General features: G+C 39.6%; 1 protein-coding gene across 1 annotated transcript in view; it reads right to left on the minus strand.

Annotated features, from left to right (window-relative positions):
* The window catches only part of ADGRE3 (adhesion G protein-coupled receptor E3), a 38539-nt gene extending 17594 nt beyond the window's left edge, over positions 1-20945 (minus strand). The window contains exons 1-8 of the mRNA XM_065873823.1: positions 20867-20945; positions 19482-19604; positions 11850-11887; positions 8369-8377; positions 7131-7305; positions 4269-4385; positions 2662-2846; positions 378-545 (exon numbers count right to left, since the gene is read on the minus strand). Of these exons, the coding sequence (XP_065729895.1) occupies positions 378-545; positions 2662-2846; positions 4269-4385; positions 7131-7305; positions 8369-8377; positions 11850-11887; positions 19482-19604; positions 20867-20945 (894 nt within the window). The remainder of the gene's footprint in view (positions 1-377; positions 546-2661; positions 2847-4268; positions 4386-7130; positions 7306-8368; positions 8378-11849; positions 11888-19481; positions 19605-20866) is intronic.
* Between the last annotated feature and the right edge of the window lie 400 nt (positions 20946-21345).

A 21345-nucleotide genomic window follows, 5' to 3' on the forward strand; every position in this document is an offset into this window, starting at 1 on the left:
TGCCCATTAAGAAGTTACCCCCTATTCTCCCCTTCTCCCAGCCCCTAGAAACCATCAATTTGTTGTCTCTCTATGGATTTGCCTATTCTAGACATTTCATATAACTGGAATCCTACAATATGTGGTCCTTTGTGTCTAACTTATTTCACACAGCATGATATTTTTGAGATTCATCCACATTGTAACCCCACTGACTTCATATTCAGATTTCAGCTTGAATAGTTAATTCTTCTCTAACCATGTTATCTAAAGTGGCACACTTCTGCAATCACTCCAGACACACGCTCTTTAAAAAATTTCCTTATAGCATTTATGGCCACCTAAGCAGGGCCTCCAAAAGGATTAGCTTGAGGAATTCAATGTTTACATCATCATACCTGTGTGTCGAAGGCCATGAGGACAGCGAAACTGGACAGGTGAGTGCAATTGCATATACTGTGAGTCTTGTTTGCTTGTATCAGGAAACAGCCCTCCGTGGACCAGTGGCCGCCCTCCTTTGTACCTTTCCAGTAGACGCAGAAGAGCTTTTTGATACTGGGCTTTATCTGAAAATAGAACAGGCTCCTCATGTCCTTCCTTGGGAGGGACTGCTCTCAGAGTGTCAGTCTATGCTGGTAGGGTGCAAAGAGGTGACACCATGGGTTAGGAGAGATCAGGTAATTTCTATTTTAAGTGAAGAGGATGACCACCAGGAACCTGTCCGCGTAGTCCCAACTCTATTGGGATTCCACATAGCAGAAAATGAACCCACCTCTCTCTGGGAGCCAGAATTTTACAAGATATCATCGGCTTCAGGACTTTATCCTCCAACGTTGGAGTCAAATAAAAATAGAGTATAAGGCTCACTTAAATTTTTCTCCCAAATACTCTCTAAGCCAAATTTCCCTGATCTCTTCACATCAATTCTGCCCTGACCGCTTACAACACAGTAATTGCTCATACAATGACAGGGGTAGTGTAGGGAAGAAACATCACCAGGAGAGAATAAAGTTAGTTTTCAATCTCTTTTTTTTTTTGCCCCCAGGATGTCCATAGCATCACTTGATTGGGCCAAGGATGTAAGTTGGATGCTCTCCTATTTGGCGGCTGTATCTCCTTTGATAATCCACTGGACCATCCCCAGATATCTTGCTCCACTTCCATTGCTCCATGCCATATATCAAAAATTCCATTCCTAGATTTTATGCATCAGATGGAGAAAACCTACCTTTCCTCACCTTCTCCCACTTAATTCTTATTTTCTTAAAAATTTTTAAAAATTTGATTTATTTTTTCCAGTCTTATTGAGATTTAATTGACATATAACATTGTGTAAGTTTAAGTGTATGATGTAATGATTCGATATATGTATATATGGCAAAATGATTATTACAACAAGGTTAGTTAACATCCATCACTTCACATATTTACAATTTTTATTTTGTGGTGAAAACTTTTAAAAGCTACTCTCTTAGCAACTTTCAAATATACCATACAGTATTGTTAACTAGAGTTAACTAGAGTCACTATTCTCTCCATTACATCCTCAGAACTTATTCATCTTATAACTGGAAGTTTGTAACATTTGATCACGATTACCTCTTTCTCCCACTTTCTGTTGCTGGCAACCACCAATCTGTCCTTTGTTTCTATGAGTTTGTTTTTACAGATTCCACATATATATGAGATCAGTCAGTATTTGTCTTTCTCTGTCTGACTTATTTCACTTGGCCATAAGGTCTTCAAGGTTCATCCACGTTGTCAAAAGAACGGCAAGATTTCTTTCAACTCTTACTTTCTAAACAGTTGACTATGTCTGGCTATTAACCCTCCTGCCTTTAAGAGTTTGGGCAGAGAATGGGAAAAGGCAATGAATTATATAAAAGTTTTTCTTCTGATTGAATTATGTAGTCTTAATAATTAATTCCAGGCTTTTGTGCAAGAATAAACACTATGTCTCGGTTCAAATTTCACAGATGTAGGAGGTACCGGCAATTAAAAAAATTCCACGAACTAAAATGATGCTGCCCAAGAGAGATATCATATGAGTCATTTAGGTAATTTGAAAATTTCTACTACCACGTTAAAAAAAGGAAAAGAGGGCTTCACTGGTGGCGCAGTGGTTGAGAGTCCGCCTGCCGATGCAGGGGACACGGGTTCGTGCCCCAGTCCGGGAAGATTCCACATGCCGCGGAGCGGCTGGGCCCGTGAGCCATGGGCACTGAGCCTGCGCGTCCGGAGCCTGCGCTCGGCCGCAGCAGGCAGAGGCCCGCGTACCGCAAAAAAAAAAGAAAAAAAAAAAAGAAAAAAAAGGAAAAGAAACAGGTCAAATTAATTTTAATAAAATATTTTATTTAAAGCACTATATTCAAAATAATCTCTTTTAATATGTCAATATAAATCAATACATGTAATCAGTATAAAATTATTGAGATGCTTCACACATTGTTTTTCTTACTGAGTCTTCAAAGTCTGGAAATACTGAATCTAAACCTGGAAATACTAAGTCTTCAAAATCTCAGTTCAGACTCACCATATTTCAAATGCTCAATAACTATAGTTGGCTCCTGGCTATGATGTTGCTCAGTGCAGGTCCAGAATGATTGAATTGGGAGTATTTAAAAATCGTTTGGTCTAACATCCATGAAACCTAAGCAAGTACAAATTGTAGCTTTCACCCACCTTCACGTGCTGAAAACGTAGAGTCACAGCCTGGGAGAGAGATGTGTTCCTTTTGGGTCCAATAGCGGCACTCACTATCTGGGAGTTCAGGTAAACTTGATCTTTCTCATTCACCTTTTCAAAAAAGCTTGCATTTATGATGTTTCCCAGACAAGAGTATGAAATAAAGGCAACTGCACTGGGACCTGAGGAAACAGAATAATGGAGTCTTAAAAAGTGCCACCATTCCTTCTGTTGCCCTTTCCCCCTCCATACCTGACAGACTCCCATGATCGCCACACCTGTGCTCAGCTGTGCCTAGGAAGTTTACTTTTCCTCTCCTGCTCTTCCTACCCAGATATTCACAACTCCTCCTCAAAGACCCATCTCCAACCCAGCCTCTGGCTCAGGAAGTCTTCCCTAGATCCTCTGGCAGCTTGATGTGTCTTTCTCCAAATTCGTATTTCAAGTGCAGTCCCTGCCGTGCCAAAGAGAATTCAACTGTCCATTAATTATTTCCTGTGGATTAATCCTATTTTTCCAACAGGCACTAAACTTACTGAGTAACTAATACCAGATACTTCATTTGGAAACCACAGGGCTCCTAGCATAGTACCAAGCATGTGGTAAATGATGAAATCTTTGAAAACATCTTTATTTTCTAAAAAAGTTTAGCTTATATTTCAAACACTTAGAAAACTATAAAAAAGGCATAACAGACATTTACACTCGGATTTAAATTTTAAGAAATAAAATGTTTTAGATATGGCTAAAGATCCCACTATTATTTCATTCTCTTTCTTCCTTCTCGAGAAATAACCACGGACTTGAAGTGGAAGTGTGGCCTTTCCATGAATACATTTGTAATTTTACTACATAAGCATGTTTCCATTATAATATACAGTATTGTTTTCTGTGTTTAAAAATTCACATAAATGGTATCCTACATTGGGTATTCTTTTTTTTTTTTTACTTTTTAAAAAAATTATTTTATTTATTTTATTTTTGGCTGCATTGGGTCTTCGTTGCTGCGCGCGGGCTTTCTCTAGTTGTGGCGAGTGGGGGCTACTCTTTGTTGTGGTGCGCGGGCTTCTCATTGCGGTGGCTTCTCTTGTTGCGGAGCCACTCAAGCTGCAACAACTCTTCCCTGGGTCTTCAGCCTGCTGGCTAGATTTTAGACTTGCTACCCTCCACAATCACAGGAGCTAATTCCTTAAAATCTCTGTCTTTGTCCCTGTCTCTCTCTCCATACACACACACAGCCCCCACTGGTTCTGTTTCTCTGGAGAACCCTGACTGATACACCTGCTGATGCTTCCTGGGATCATCTCCCAAATAAAATCATTACAGCTGAACTCCTTATACTTGTCCATGGACTGCTTCTGAGTGAACCTAAACTGAGACCCAGGTAAAACAGCCCCTCAACTGCAAAGAAGTCTCTTTCATGCTGAAGAATAGAAAGCCTCTAGTTTAAGAAGATTTTTGTTTTTAAGGAAAAGACTCAAATGACAAAGTTTTAGGGTAACAGACCCATTAGGGAGGAGCCTATTGTGGACCTTTCCTTACTACTCACACAGTGATATTGCTCTGCGTGTCTTAGGGATTCTGCATACAGTCACCACATGTACCTTGTATATTTCCCTGGATGACGTCACCGCAATTGATATCCATGGAGTTCATTTGGGCGTTCAAGTTGAAGGTGACTCCCGTGGAGCAATTGTCTGTAACAACTCGAGTTTCAACAGCTGGTAAGAAAAACAACGGGCAAGCTTACCATTATTATAAGTTTTAAAAATGTGCATAGCTACACAAACAGCTCAAATTTACTGAATGTCTAGGATGTGCCAGGCACTGGACTAAGATCCTTATACATCATCATCTTATAACAGCGTCATATAACGCCATGAGGAACCATTGTTCAGATGAGGAAACTGAAGTTCAGAATTTAAGTACGACTCTAACTCCTGAAACCAAGTTCTTAAATAATATTCTCTAGCATATTGTCTTTGAAGCAACAATTCTGTTTCTAGGAATTTATTCTAGGAAAACAATCATGGATAAGAGGACAGAATTAACTACAAGAAAGATGTAGCTAATTTCACAGCAGCAAAGATGATAATGGTGAAAAATGGGAAGTGACCTAAATGTTTAAGAAGGAACTGATTAAATAATTTGTGGCTTATCTCTTTAATGGAGAATCATGCTTCCAATAAAAATGAAGTCACAGAAAAGCAGGAAATAAGGGAATTCCCTGGCGGTCCAGTGGTTAGGACTCCACACTTCCACTGCAGGGGGCATGTGTTTGATCCCTGGTCGGGGGAACTAAGATCCCGCAAGTCACATGGCATGGCCAAAAGAAAAAAAAAAAAAAAAAAGAGCAGGAAATAAGCTCATGAAAATATTTATCTTATAAATCAGACAGTCTGAGACTGGTCATGAGTTGGAAATTATTCAATCTGGATGATGAGTGCAGTAGGCTTATTATGTCTCCTTTTTTTATGTTTAAAAAAGTTAAAAAGAAGCAAGTAACAAAATAGCACTTAAAGAATGATACTATTATAAAGTAGATAGGAATATAAAAAATGATGCTATTTAAATAAAACTTTATAATACTAAAGAGTGGAAAGTAGAATAATCAAAGTTATAGCAATTACCAGCCCTAGTTGTAAGTGTGTTATATGCAGCATTATTATCTCATTTTATAGATGAGAAGACTAAAGCCCCTGAGGTAAGGGTACTGGTCATCGATTAAACAGTTAGGAACTGGCCAAATCAGGAAAGATGAGAGTTACTCGTAATCTGGTTTAATTTTGAAAGAAATTGTGCATATTCTGGTTTCCCAGGAAGGTTAGACACTGAATTTTATTTTATTAAAACAGTTTAAAAAATTACGATTTTTATAGAGTATAAAGTACTTTATCATGCAAGTTGGTAAAACAAAATGGTTAGTTAGGCATACACAAATACACTGACATCTCTGAGCTGAATAAAAAGCACAGCAAACAGCATTTCTGAAGACCAATATAGTGGTATGTATCAAAAGTCTATAAAATGTCTTTTTCCCTTTGACCTAACAATTCCTCTTCTATGAATTTATCCTAAGAAAACATCAAACAAACACACAGATAAATTTTCAATGGTCTTTGTCACAGGGTTGTTTGGTAACAACCTGCATTTACCAGAATAGGGAAATAAATAAATTATAGTATAAATAAATATATAGTATAAATAAGTTATATATACAATGTAACTCTATAAGCCATTGAAGACAGTAACATAGGTAATGATGATGTATATGATTTACATGGAAAGATCTTAGTAATGTAGTGAGTGAGAAAGCAGGTTGTGCAACCGTATGTAAATTGTAACATACACAACAAACGTGTGTCTCTTCATCAGACATGTAAATACATGGGTATCAGATTGGAGGATTGGGTTGTGGGCAGATTTGGCTGGTCTCAATTTAGTTTTGTGTACATGTTTTTTCCTAATTTAAAAAAAATGTAATACTTGGCTTTGCTATGGTATTTTATTTATTTTTATTTTCAAAAACAAAAATTGTACATATTTACGGTGTACAGTATGAAGACTTGACACACACACGTATACATAGTGAAACGATTACCAAGGTCAAGCTAATTGACACATCATCTCATCACATACATATATAATGAATACGTATGACTAGTATAGTAAAAGTATTTCTTTTTTTGGCTGCGCTGTGTGACTTGCGGGATCTTAGTTCCCCGAACTCAGGTCCCGGCAGTGAAAGTGCCGAGTCCTAACCACTGGACCACCAAGGAATTCCCTAATAAAAGTATTTTTATTTTAAAAATATGTAGTAAGATGTTCCTTCTGGGATGGTTTAAGTAGCATCACTGTGACGTGTGCTGTTAAGTTATGTAAGCACTGGTTGAAAAAAAAACAAAAACCTAACTTCAGGCCAGAATCCCAGACTCAGAAACCACTGACAATTTTTATTTATTAAAAATTTTTTTTTAATTTTTTAAAATTATTTTTATTAAAAAAAAATTTTGGCCATGTCAGGCGGCTTGTGGGATATTAGTTCCCAGATCCACCCGGGTCCTGGCAGTGGAAGCACTGAGTACTAACCACTGGACCACCAGGGAATTCCCCCACTGGCAATTTTTAAAAACAGCTCTATGGAGGTGTAATTGATGTACACAAAATCGCATGTATTAGAGTGTACAACTGGATGAGTTTCACTGAGTGTATACATCTGTAAAACTACCACCACAATCAAGGTAGAGAGCATTTCTATCACCCCCAACAATTTCTCCAAATTTTTCTCATGCCCTTTTTTCATCCCTTCACCTTTCCTCTCCTCCCTGTTACTATAGATTAGTTTGCATTTTCTAGAATTTTATATTAATGGACTCATGCAGTACTTACTTACTTTTCTAATTGCTCAATCCAGACCCCAGTTAGTAACCATACCCTGTGTGTATCATGCCTTATTGTCTTCTTACCCACAGTACGGCTTTGGACTTTCTGGAGTATTTGGTCTGGGGCTTTCAAGGCAGTTTCTAGAACAACTGATTCCATTTCCTGGAGAATAGATGTGAATGTGGCTGTGATGTTTTTCGTCTTTTCCGTTCCCCATACAGTCTTATTGGTGAGAAGTGACTCGATATTCTCAACAACCTGTTGCAAATTTGAAGAGATAAAGAATTTTTAAAAAATCCAATCTGATAGAGGGTCAGAAGAAAACACAAGAAAGCAGGTGCTGGAGCCAGACAACTAGTTTAAATCCTGACCCCACCATTCACCTGCTGAGCAACCTTGGGAAAGTCACTCAATCGCTCTGTGCCTCAGGTACCCTGTTTAGAATGAGGACAGAACTAAGACCCCATAGAGTTTTGGGGAAGATTAAATAAGTGAAGAGATGCTACATTTTTAGAACAGTGTCTGTGCCTGGTAAACACCATATAAGTGTTAGTTATTATGAACATCTTTTACCAACAAGGAAGTGGTAAGGTTTCTAGAAATAGACCAGTGGTTCTTAACTGGGGGTGATTTTGATCCCCAGGGGATCAAGTTAGTGACAATTTAGTACATTCATGATGTTGTGGAATCATCACCTCTATGTAGTTCTAAAACATGTCCATCATCCCCAGATAAAACCCATTAAAGAGTTACTCCCCATTCTCCCTTCCCCAAGCCTCTGGAAAGCACGAATCTGCTTTCTGTTTCCATGGATTTGCCTATTCTGGACATTTCATATAAATGGAATCATACACTGTGTGATCTTTTGTGTCTGACTTCTTTCACTAAACCTAATTTTTTTAAGGTCATCCATGTCGTAGTGGGAATCAGAACTTCAATTTTTTATGGCTGAATAATATTCCACTGTATGGCTATACCACATTTTATTCACCCATTCATCTGTTGATGGTCATTTGGCCATTTCTGCCTTTTGGCTATTGTGAGTAGTGCTGCTAAGAACATAGGTGTGCAAGTATCTATTTGGGTCCCTGCTTTCTTCTTTTTAAATTTTATTTTATTGAAGTATAGTTGATTTACAATGTGTTACTTTCTCCTGTACAGCAAAATGATTTAGTTTTATATACATTCTTTTTCATATTCTTTTCCATTATGGTTTATCACAGGATACTGAATATAGCTCTGTGTGCTATAAAGTAGGACCTTGTTGCTTATCCATTCTACAATATATATAATAGCCTGCATCTGCTAATCCCAAACTCACTTTCCGTACCTCCCTTACTGCCGTCCCCCCTCCTTGGCAATCAAAAGTCTGTTCTCTGTGTCTATGAGTCTGTTTCTGTTTTGTAAATAAGTTCATTTGTGTCATACTTTAGATTCTACATGCAAGTGATATCATATGGTATTTGTCTTTCTCTGTCTGACTGACTTCACTTAGTATGATAATCTCTAGGTCCATGCATGTTGCTGCAAATGGCATTATTTCATTCTTTTTATGACTGAGTAGTATTCCATTGTATATATATACCACATCTTCTTTAACCATTCATCTGTTGATGGACATTTAGGTTGTTTCCATGTCTTGGCTCTTGTGAATAGTGCTGCTATGAAATAAGGATGTATGTATCTTTTGGAAATATACTTTTGTCCAGGTATATGTTTGGGTCCCTTCTTTCAGTTCTCTTGGGTATATGCCTAGGAGTGGAATTGCCGTGTCACCTGGTAATTCTATGTTTAATTTTTTGAGGAACGTGGCAATGACATTTTATAAAGAAATGCTCCTGTTGATAACATGATTATTTGTTCATTACTTCAATGAACAGTTGCTGAACTCCCAATGCGGGCTTGGTCTGATTCCTGCCCTCAAGAAGCTCACTGTCTAGAGGGTGACAGCACACCATGTAAATATTATCAGTCTGACGGAGATAATGATGGATAACATAGATGGAACATGTATTCTGGGTCAGGCACTGTGCTAAATACTACACATATGTTATCTCATCTAAACTGCTCATGTATCCAAGGGTGCCATTACCACCCCTGTCTTACAGACGAGTAAATTGAACTTGAAGAGCGTGATGGTTAATTTTATGTTTCAGCTTAACTGGGTAATGGGTTACACAGATATTGGTCAAGCATCATTCTGGGTGTGTCTGTGAGGGTGTTTCTGGATGAAATTAACATCTGAATGGATAGATGAAGTAAAGCAGATTGTCCTTCCTGTTGTGGCTGGGGATCATCCAGTCAGTTGTAGGCCTGATTAGAATAAGAACTCTGAGGAAGGGATTTTCCTCCTGCCTGCCTGACAGTTCCAGCTTTGAGCTGGGACATTGTTTTCTTCCTTCAAACTCGAACTGAAACATTGGCTCTTCCTGGGTCTCAGACCTCTGGATTCAAACTGGAACTACACAATCAACTCTTCTGGGTCTTCAGCTTGTCGACTGCAGATTTCGGGGCCTGTCAGCCAATTCCTTATAACAAATCTCTTTATATCTTTTCCCCTATTGGTTCTGTTTCTCTGGAGAACCCTAACACAGAGAGGTCATCATTTTGCCCATGTCACTTGCCATTGTGGTGCTGGGATTCAAACCTCTTTCTACACTTCTAAACCCCACAACCCCTACTGTAAGAACATAGTGGGGGGATATTAACTAAGGTGGAGGAGTTTAGGGAGGCCATCCAGGAGGACACGACACCCGAATTGAGTCTTTTTTTAATTAATTAATTAATCAATTAATTATTGGCTGCGTTGGGTCTTCATTGCTGCGCGTGGGCTTTCCCTAGTTGCGGCGAGCGGGGGCTACTCTTTGTTGCGGTGCACGTGCTTCTCATTGTGGTGGCTCCTCTTGTTGCAGAGCATGGGCTCTAGGTGTGCGGGCTTCAGTAGTTGTGGCGTGCAGGCTCTAGAGCACAGGCTCAGTAGATGCGGTGCACGGACTTAGTTGCCTCGAGGCATGTGGGATCTTAGTTTCCAGACCAGGGAACTAAGCTCATAGGCTCATGGGCTCTAGAGTGCAGGCTCAGTAGTTGTGGTGCACGGGCTTAGTTGCTCTGCAGCATGTGGGATCTTCCCGGACCAGGGCTCGAACCTGTGTCCCCTGCATTGGCAGGCGGATTCTTAACCACTGCACCACCAGGGAAGTCCCCTGAATTGAGTCTTGAGTAAGGAAGAATGGGAGGAACCAGCCAGGTGAGGAACTGGGAAAAGGAGTTTCAGGTTGAGGGAACAGCATGTACTTGGAGGCCTGGAGCTTGGGAGGGCAAGGCATGAACAGTTTCTCTGGAGTAGAGCAGGGTGAGGGTGGGGAGTAGGGCAAATAAGGGACAAGTCCATTCTGCTAGACTATAGATTCTCAGAGACATGGATCGTTCTTTCTGTTAAAATTCAGAGTCAGTTTACAGACACTAAATGATTACTACCTATCAGGCATCTTTTTGGTTTCTCTCTCTTAATTGTCCTACAATATCCATTTCCCCCTCTTACTTTTAATAATTGAACGAATTCCTCAAATTTTATCTGGGCCATGCTACCCAGCCACAGACCATATTGTCTCAGCCTCCCTTGCAGCTAGGTTTGGCTATGATATATGCGACTTCTGGGTTGTCACCTTAAGACATGTCTCTAGGGACTTCCCTTGTGGCGCAGTGGTTAAGACTCTGCCTGCCAATGCAGGGGACATGGGTCTGAGCCCTTGTCCGGGAAGATCCCACATGCTGCAGAGCAACTAAGCCCATGCGCCACAACTACTGAGCCTGCACTCTAGAGCCTATGAGCCACAACTACTGAGCCCGTGTGCCTAGAGTCCATGCTCTGCAACAAAAGAAGCCACTGCAATAAGAAGGCTGCGCACCACAACCAAGAGCAGCCCCTGCTCTCCACAACTAGAGAAAGCCTGTGCACAGCAATGAAGACCCAATGCATTCAAAAAAATAAAAAGAAAGAAAAAAGACATGTCTCCAAGGAATTTATCCTGACATTATTAGCATATCATATAGTGAGTAGGTGAGGAGACAGGCCCTCTCTCTACTCTCCCCTCTTCACCTTGTACTCCCGAGAGCTTGCCCTGAGCACCCTCTTTCCTCTGTCCACCAGTACAAATGCAGCATTGCAGCAACCCAGCTTTGGCTATGCAGTTGAGGGCAAGATGCCAGGGGATGATGGAGCAACAGTATGGAAAGACCATGGGCACACTTAATGGACTCATGGAGCAGAATCCCTTCACCAGCCTGGATTCCTTGCCTCTGGACTGATAAGTCAGAAAATAATAAAAATCTATCTTTTTAAAGCCATTGGATATTTGGGCCTCTTTGTTACAACAGCTCAGCATATCCTAATACAGTCTTACTTAGTCTGTCTTTCTTGGATTGGGATAGATCTTCTCTTTAGGGGGCAGACACACACATACCTATATATACATACACATACACCCTTATTTACATACATGCTGTATCTATCTATCTCTATAGTGAGATATGTAGCAATAAACATAGTGATGTACATGTATATATCATAGTTATACATAATACACATTAGAGAACATTATAATAATATAATTAACACATATTATAATTAACATATATCAAAATATGTTGTCATAATATATATCATATATTTTATATTATCATATATATGGTATATGACATATAGCACACATATAATATATAGTATTCACCTCCATTTGCTAGCTTTGAGATTTGTAAATATTTGTTACCTGACTAGGTTCCAGGATTCAGCTTTCACTCACCTTTTTCATGCTACTGGTTGTCTCTGAGGGGGTGGTTCCTGAAAAAGACAACAAAGGATGTTACTGTCGGAATTGAAAGTTAAAGGGTGGAGAGGTTGGCAGGTAAGGTGGGTAACTTTGCATCTAGAAGGTCTGAACTCATACACTTTATGTTTTCTGACAAGGTCATTTGCTCTTTTGGGGGATCAGAGTCCAAATTCCCTGTTGTGGCATAGAGCAGCGTTTTTCAACTTATTTTGCCTCCAGGGGACACTGGCAATGGCTGGAGATATTTTGGTGGTCACTCATGACTTGGGGTGGGGGATGCTACAGGCATCTAGTGGGTGGAGGCTTGGGATGCTGCTCAACACCCTACAATGCACAGAATGGCTTCTGACCGCAAAGAATTATGGGGCCCAAATGTCAATACTGCTGTGGTAGAGATACCTTAGCATAGAGGAAGTGGAAAATTGTAAGCTCCAAATTCTTTCATTCAGACCTGGCTGAACATTATAACTGAAATGGCTGAGGAAACAGAAAATTAGGTGCTTCAGGTTTTAAAATTCAGCCTGGCTGGGAATTATAATTGAGACTAGAATGTCAGTTTATGATCTTCAGCTGTTAATGGGACCTTGGTATATTGCTTCTTGTATTGTACGTTGTGAGGATAATCATCTCTATTTTAGAAAGACGAGAAAAGTCTAGCAAATGTTTACATACCCGTTACCATCATACTGAGGTTAAATCTATACTTATTCTGTGTCTTGGTTTTCAGCTGAGTCTATGTGCTAAAAAGAGCAAAGAGTTTTCCTGTACATTGAAGGTTTTGTCTTAAGAGTTCAAGAACTTTTACTTACAGCCTGAGTCTGAAAATGTTTGTTATTGGAAACCACATTCATTGTAGAAAAACATGCTTTTGGCTGAAAGCTGTATACATTTTTTGTGAGGGCTTTCTTGGACCTACCAACCTTGGTGATAACTAACCCTGGATGGACTCAATCCATATAAAAGAGCTCTTAAAATTAGAAAATGTCTTAAAATTAGGAAAATAACTAAGGCATTTCTCTTTCTTGTAAGATAACGTGAGTTTAACAGATTAACATCATAACCCAGGCAAAATCTCAGCCTGTTTATACATTGCCAACAGAGGTGTCTGCTGCCTAGTAAAACGCTAATTCACTTTGGGTTCAATCATATTCTTTCACTCATTTACTCATTAATTCATGTAACAACTATTTATTGATTGTCTGAATTAGTGGTGGACTTATGGCACAGCAACCCCTTCCTACGCACCCCATGCTCATTTCTGTCACCTTCCCCATCTGGACCTCAGTCTCACACTTGGAGCGCATGCAGCTCCAAGACCCTGGTGTGGGCTCCAGCTTGAGACTTGGGGAAATAGCGTAACCTGAGCCTGAATCTTGCAGGAGCACCTCCCATTGGTGGGCAACATACTTTTGATATTAAAGAGAGACCTGAACTTTCCCAGACCTTTCTAACAGGAGCAGGGGTGTTAACGTAGTTTGGTTTTCCTGAGAATCAGATGAAAAGCTAGCAATATTAGCAAATACTTATAGATACTGCACTAAATGCTTTAAATGGTACTATCTCATTTAAACCCTGCAATAGCCCTCTGAGGGCTGTATATCTTCCAAATTTCCAGCTCTCATCAGATGGACCCAGCTTTTGGATCCTGGTAATACCACTTCCTCTTCTGTCCCCCTAGGTATAGGATGGCTACAGATTTCTGCTATTGCTAATCCCTGGGTTGCTTCACTGTCCTTTTGACTTCTCAGCTCTTCCTTCACCAGCACCAATTCTCTGTATGAAGTTACTTATGTTTAAAAGACCTAGTGTGTTTCTGTTTTCCAGGCTTGATCTTGACTGATAAAGAGGAATAACTGATTATTACTATTATTTTTATTATTGCACCAAAAAAGCATGCGTTGTCCCTTTTATGGCTTCCCTGAGACCCATGTTGCAGTGTAGCAAGTGACTGAGTGTGGACTCTCAATATAGGCTGACCTAAGTTAAAAATCATCTTATTAGTTGGCAGACCTTGGACAAGTTACTTAACTTTTGGGTGCTTCAGTTTCTTTCTTTCTTTCTTTTTTTTTTTGTGGCACGTGGGCCTCTCACTGTTGTGGCCTCTCCCGTTGCAGAGCACAGGCTCCGGACGCGCAGGCTCAGCGGCCATGGCTCACGGGCCTAGCCGCTCCGTGGCATGTGGGATCTTCCCAGACCAGGGCACGAACCCGTGTCCCCTGCATCAGCAGGCGGACTCTCAACCACTGTGCCACCAGGGAAGCCCGCTTCAGTTTCTTTATCTGTAATAACAGTGCTTACCTCGTGTAATAAATGAAATAATGAATGTAAAGCACTTGGTGTTGCACATAGTACAAATGAAATAAATGAAAAGCACTGGCACATAGTACAAATGAAATAAATATTATCTATCAGTATTATTGTTTCTCCACAAATCAGTTTCCTAGAATTTAGCTTTAAAGACGCTCTCTCTTATGATTTCAACTGTAGTCAATACCTCATGGATAGTCTGCCAAGTCCCATGTTTCTTATGTATAGATCTTCTCCATCTATATGACTTCTATGACAGTGTTCATGCTTATCCAAGGTCACAGATCTGAGGGTAGGCGTATGACTCAAATTGGGCCAATTTGTACATTTCCAAGTAATATGCAATTATGTCCAAGAGAGATTCAATTGATCCTTCTTTGGGTGCTTGGATCAATAAAAATGGTAAGATTTGGAGCTGTTGGTGGCCAGATTTCCTGTCCTGTGGACAAGGAGTCAGAAAAGGCAGTTTGCAATGAAAGAGAAGAAAGGAGCAGACACAGAGTATGAGAGACTGGGGTGCCCTGACAGTGTTTGGTCCCCAGCTTCAGTTCATTCCAGAATCCCAGCTGTATTATTGCCGTTGAGTTCCAAGACATTTCCACGCAGCTTTATCATAAACCCATCTTTTCTGCTTAAGTGTGAGATAGAAAATGTGAGATAGAAAGTAGTTACAATTCACTACAAAGGAATGAGACTCAATCTGGTATTGGAATTCCCAACTGCAAACCTGTAAACTTGAAGACGGTTTCTGTGATTACTGGGATATGTATCGATGGATTACTGGGGTAAGAGGATGGAGTTAAAAAATTCTCTACACAGCCAAGATAGAATCTACTTGTTAGAGTAAAAGAAAGGTGAGGTTATACAATAATTGAGAGGGATATTACCCATGTACCCAATGTGAAGAAAACATGCAAAGATATGCTCCAAGCAAACAACAAGTTAACAAGTATTAAATTAGCAAGTACAGAAACCTCAACTTGGAGGAAGATGAAGGGAAGAGGAAGCAGGGTTTCACAATGAACATTGAAATAAAATTAACATTCATGGGGGGGGGATTGGAGGGAAAAGGAGGAAAGGAGAGGAGTAAAATGAGAGTATTTTAAGGATGTCGTCTCTTTACTGGGGGAGGGGAAGTAAGGGTAAAATTAAGCATCTTGGTAGGGAAAACAATGCAACCTGGTGGGAAAAATAATTGATGAGTGTTTCAAATATTAGGAGAGAAATATGTGTTTGATTATGAAATTAAGAAAAGAGAAAGTAACCATTAATAGGTTGAAAAGTATAGTTGAAATTCTAAATAAATAAAGGGAAAAATGGAACTAATAGCAACTTGATAAAACAAACACAAATAAGAAAAAGGCTAGTGGGAAGCAGCTGCACAGGGAGATCAGCTCGGTGCTTTGTGACCACCTAGAGGGGTGGGATAGGGAGGGTGGTAGGGAGGGAGATGCAAGAGGGAAGAGATATGGGGATGTATGTATATGTGTAGCTGATTCACTTTGTTATAAAGCAGAAACTAACACATAGTTGTAAAGCAATTATACTCCAATAAAGACGTTAAAAAAATCCTATGCAAAAGAAAAAGGCAAATGAGGAAATCATAATAATATAAAATTAATAATAAATGTAAAGTAAGACCGTGGGAGTAACTGTGTCTGTCATTACACTAAATATAAATGGACTAATATACATTAAATATAAATGGAAATCTTCTATTAAAATACAGACTAGGAAAAAAGAGAAAAAAATAGAGACTAGAATATTGAGTGTGACAGTTTCAAAACATGGCTTCCAAATTATTTGACACTCTTTCCATTGAGATGTGGGCACATTGTCTTATCCCTTTGTGTCCAAGTGTGCTCAGGACTGCTTTAGTCAAAAGACTATTGCAGGGTTTCCCTGGTGGTGCAGTGGTTGGGAGTCCGCCTGCTGATGCAGGAGACACAGATTCGTGCCCCGGTCTGGGAGGATCCCACATGCCGTGGAGCGGCTAGGCCCGTGAGACATGGCCGCTGGGCCTGCGCGTCCTGAGCCTGTGCTCCGCAACGGGAGAGGCCGCAACAGTGAGAGGCCCACGTACCGCAAAAAAAAAAAAAAGAAGACTATTGCAGAAGTGTTACAATGGGACTTTGAGACAAGGTCATAAAAAACGCGCAATTCTGCCTGAGTCTCTTGAAAGCCTCACTCTCTGGAAACTCCATGCTGAGATATTACCTCTCAGAATTCAACCATCAAGTGTGAGAAGCTGAAGCTACATGGAGAGATCTAGCATAGGGGCTCCAGCTGACAATCCTAGATGATTCCAGTCTTTGCGTTATCCCATCCCAGGCACAGACATGTGAGGAGAGGTGCTTTCAGATAATTCTAACCCTCAACTGTTTGAGTCACCACCAGCCATTTGAGCCTTTTATCTGAGGCCTAAGATATCAAGGGGCAGAGAAGAGCCATCACTGTTTTGCTTGTCTGAATTCCTGACCCATATGAGCATAATAAAATGGTTGTTTTATGCCAATAAGTTTGGGTTTTATTATGCAGCAGTAGGTAAGTGGAACAATGGGCTAAAAAATGACACTCAACTATACACTGTTTTCAGGAGATTGATAATATTGGAAATAAAGAGGTGCACAAAGAGATACTAGGAGAATTCAAACAGAAATAAAACAATGTATAATATTAATATCACACTTAGTGGAATTTAAGGTTCAAAGTTCTAAACAAGGTAAAGAGGGAAACTCTGTATTGATACTTAACACATTTTATGAAGAAAATTATATTCCATTCACAAATATGTATGCACCAAACAACATAGATAAATACAGAAAGCACAAACGAGTAGAAATGTAAGAAGCAATCAAAATACAATTATGCTCGGATATTCAATTCACTTCTCTCGGAACTAGTAGATAAAAAATAAATAAGTGTAGAGAAGAACTGGATATCACAATCAATAAGCACATACAAACAGAGGAAAGATCTAGTGGATAAAAAGTAAAGATATGGGGAAATGAATGAGTAAATAAAATCAATAAATACACATATACAGAAAGTCAGAGAGACAGACAAAGGCACTCTTGTGCACACACACGCACACGCACACACACACACACACAGAAATAGAGACTGAAAGAGATAGAAGCCTATGCAGAGAGAAGGAATTTTATATTCCTTGAGAATAAAATATATACTTTCTTTCATAAAATCAATCATATGCTTCCACAAAGATATCTCTAATAAAAACTTATAGAGATTTTCAGCCATTAGTTTAAAAATTCTAATAAATTTTTTAAAAGTAGAAATGATTCTTTAATTATCTAATAAAATTAGGAATATATAATGCAAAAATGTACAAAAAATCTTAACTTTTGGAAATGAGGAAGCACCTTCCCACATAATTCTTGGAGTAGCAGAACATCAAAAGGAAATTACAAACCATCCACAGATCAATAAGAAGAATACTTCATCCTGTAGAATATATCTAAACCTATACTCAGAGGAAAATTTAAAACCTTATATGTCTTTATTTTTAAGAAAGAAAGGTGAAAAAATAAAGCATCTAAGTATTCATTTTAAGAACCCAGAAAAAAGAAATTAAGAAGAGATTAAAGCTTAAATCAATAAAATAGAAAACAAAAAACATAGTAGAAAGGATAAAAAATTCAAAAGACCAATAAGACAGATAAACCCACACAAGTTTGATGGAAAAAAAACCTGACAGAAAATAGCAAGAAGGGGAACATACCACAGTTTCAAGGAGGTGATTAAAATAACCATAAGAGAATGCTGTATGCAACTTTATGGTCACAAATTTAAAAATTAGGGAAAATAAGTGATTTCTTATAAATAATAAATATTATTCCAGGAAGAAATAGAAAATTAGAATGAGCCCATTGAATCAGTAGGAACTGGAAAGATGATTCATGGTCTACCATTAGAAAAAGCACAAGGGGAGCATTTCAAGTGAGGAACAAGCCATGATGCTATATTTGCAAAGAAGGAGATGTCTGGGATCTGGTCATGTGATTTTTATAGCCTTCATTCACATGAGGTTTAAAAAGAGTTGGTAAGTAAGAGAGGAAGGATTTATTTGGAGAGAGCTGATGCTGTCCTGTGAGCCCCTCTACTTCCACCCAAGAGGAGAAGTGTGTGCGGGTGCTTTTCTCTTCAGCTTAATCCAAGAGAGGGATTTTAAGGAATTCATTCAGCTAATTACACTGTCTTTGCATTTTATGGGGACCCAGTTGATTGGTGCCTGTTTCCTCCTGAAAAATCTAAATAGTGAGCCACTTGGGCAGAAAAGAAATCTGCTGCACCTGCACATCTCAAGTTTCTTGGGCAAAGGGTGAGTGAATATCTCCCAAGAGCTAGATGTGGGTCATGTGTGAGACGTTTTGGGTGTGGGGTTGCTTAGTTTCTTTCAGAGAGGGCCACATGGAGTGGCAAATGGAGAAGCTAAAGAAGACACAGGATTCCTCCAGGATGAGTAAGGTGTAGGGATGAATTTGCTGTTATCAGGGGAATTTCAGGGGAGTGATTGGGGAATTGTCCTCAAATAACCCACAAAAGCTGTCACGACTGAAAGTGCTATATCTCAGGAACATAGAGACTAAATAGCAACAATAGTATTGTCAAGGAAAAACTTCCCTGCTCCCCTTTCCTCATCTCCCTGCCAGGTTACAACTCTTGCAAGACTGGGTGAAGGAAAGTAGAATGTTGGGTGGGGAAAGAGGAAAGAAGACAATTATACACCTTACTCCCAACTGTAGGCTTCCAACCAGGAGGGATGTTGAAAAGTAGGAAAGGGGAAAAACCTAATATTTACTCAACTCTAGAGTGTTCATTCTTCCATAGGATTGGACATTTAAATTATTGAGTTGAGGCAGCATCTTGCATCTTAGGTGACCACAGACTTTATATTAAAAAAAGTTTCTGCCCAAGCTTTTATTCTTTCTTTGCCATGACTTCAGTACATAATTTCTCTCCTTAAAAAAATTGTACAAAAAATTACACAATGCTTTATGATTCATGAAGTATAGTTACATTTATTATTACCTTATTCAAACCCCTTACTGCTATCATGAGGTCAGCATTATTATCCTTACATTATGGAGGAGAGAATTGAGACCTAACTAAGTTCTGGAAGAGCCCACTTTTCTGACTTCATGGAAGAATTTCTTTCTTGGTGAAGGTTGAGTTGGCAGAGGTTTCAGTATTGCATATTATTGTTACCCCCTCAAAGCCCTTATCCTGCCTTCTTTCCACATCTACCTCTAGGTGATTTGAAAATTATCCCTTTACCTTCACATATCTCGAGGGGGAATGTGAAGTATTTCTGCCTGGATTCAGAAATGTATCCATGGTTGCAGGTACAGTGAGTGCCATTGACACAGGAAGCATTTCGGGGGCACACACGACAGGTCCCTGCAAGGAGAAGAGAGGCAGGTCAGATGTCACCAGAGTCAAAATCTCTCCTGTTATCATTTGGTTTTGCCTCTGAGCAAAGGCCTCTCAAGGCTGAGGAAGCTGCACCTTTTTCCTTTTGTGAGACGTCAGTACATTAAAAAGTTAAAAGATACCAAACCCAAGCTACAGAAAAAAGTGTGATTCTTATGCATGATAAAAGACTGAGGTTGGCATTAAACAAGTTAATTTTAACACAAATATTTCAATGCAATATAACTGTGTTATTCTCAAGATCATTGCAGAATATATAAAAGGGGAATGACTTGGTTAAGACCTGGGACACTGCGTTTGATTCTGGCTCCACCACTTACTACCCGTGTGTCTTTGCACAAGTGTCCTACCCTCTCTGTGCCTCAACTTCCTCATCTGTAAAATGGGTTAATGTGAGGAGTAAGTGAATTAATACATATAAAGTTCTTCAGGCAGTGCCTGGAACATATTAAATGTCAGCTATGATTGCAAAAATTTGAATTCGTAGGGTACCACAGAAGGTATATGGTGATAAGGGTACATGTTATCTTTGTAACACTATGTGTAACTTCATTTAGATGGAGATCACTAAGGATCTTAATTTGAGGCCCCTTGAAAATGAATGGAAATAACAGGGGCTGAGGAAATATCTCAAGCTTAAGTCTAGTGGAGAAATCTGGGAGCTGTCCAGGGTTCACACAGAGTGGAGGCAGGGAACATGATGGGAGGAAAATGTGCAGAGCCTGGCAACTCAGAATGCATCCCTAGCTTTTAGCTAGAAATGTAGAATCTCAGGCTCCACCCTAGGCTTGTTGATTCAGAATCTAGTGAGATCGCCAAGGGATTAAAGTTAACCTGGAATGAACTTGCTCATTTTTTGTTGACTTGCTTGTGACCGGAATGAAATGATTTTTAACATGCTCTGTCTCTCCCCACCAGAATGTTTACTTCATGAGACTTGGTGTGTTTTATTCACTGTTCTACCTCTACCTTGGTCATGCTGTGGTTACTAAAAACAAATAAATAGACAAATAACAGTAAAATTAAAAAAAAAGATAACTTAAAATATACCCAAATTTGATGAAATGATGACCTAAAAAGAATTACAGGAGGAAACCTGCCCCATTTCTGTTCCCAGAAGTAGCCCCCTTCCTCTGTCTTGTTGGAGGATGTGAGTGGTCCCAGGTGCCTTATTGGTCTACACCCTCCCTGATCTCTGGCTATGGAAAAGTCAGGCTTTAAGCACTCACCTTTGGTTTTCTGAGCCACGACTCCTGACAAGCTTAGCAGAAAGCAGAGTCCTGGAACAGGGAAGCAGAAGGGAGACATGAAACGATTGAGAGAAGATTCTGGGATATTCTCCAAGGGCTGGGTATCAGTTATCTATTGCTGAATAACAACTCTCACAAAATGCAGACATTCATTTTATTATCTCTTGTGGTTTCTATGATTTGGGAATCTGGGAAAGGCTCAGCTGAATAATTCTGGCTCGGAGCTTCCTATACAGTTGCTGTTAGACAGTGATGGGGCTGGAGCATCTGGGAACTGGCTGGCCATGGTTTCATGTAGTCTCAGGGCCTAGGGTAGTTTGGGCTTCCTCCCATCATGTCATCCTTGGTCAGGCAGCTTCCATGGCACTTCAGAGCTCTAAGCATGAGTGTTCTGGCCAACCAGTCTACACCTCCTCTCAAGATCCAGTCCAGGAAGTCATGCAGCTCCATTCCACCGT

Source organism: Phocoena phocoena, chromosome 3, assembly GCF_963924675.1.
Source record: "Phocoena phocoena chromosome 3, mPhoPho1.1, whole genome shotgun sequence".
Lineage (NCBI taxonomy): Eukaryota > Metazoa > Chordata > Mammalia > Artiodactyla > Phocoenidae > Phocoena > Phocoena phocoena.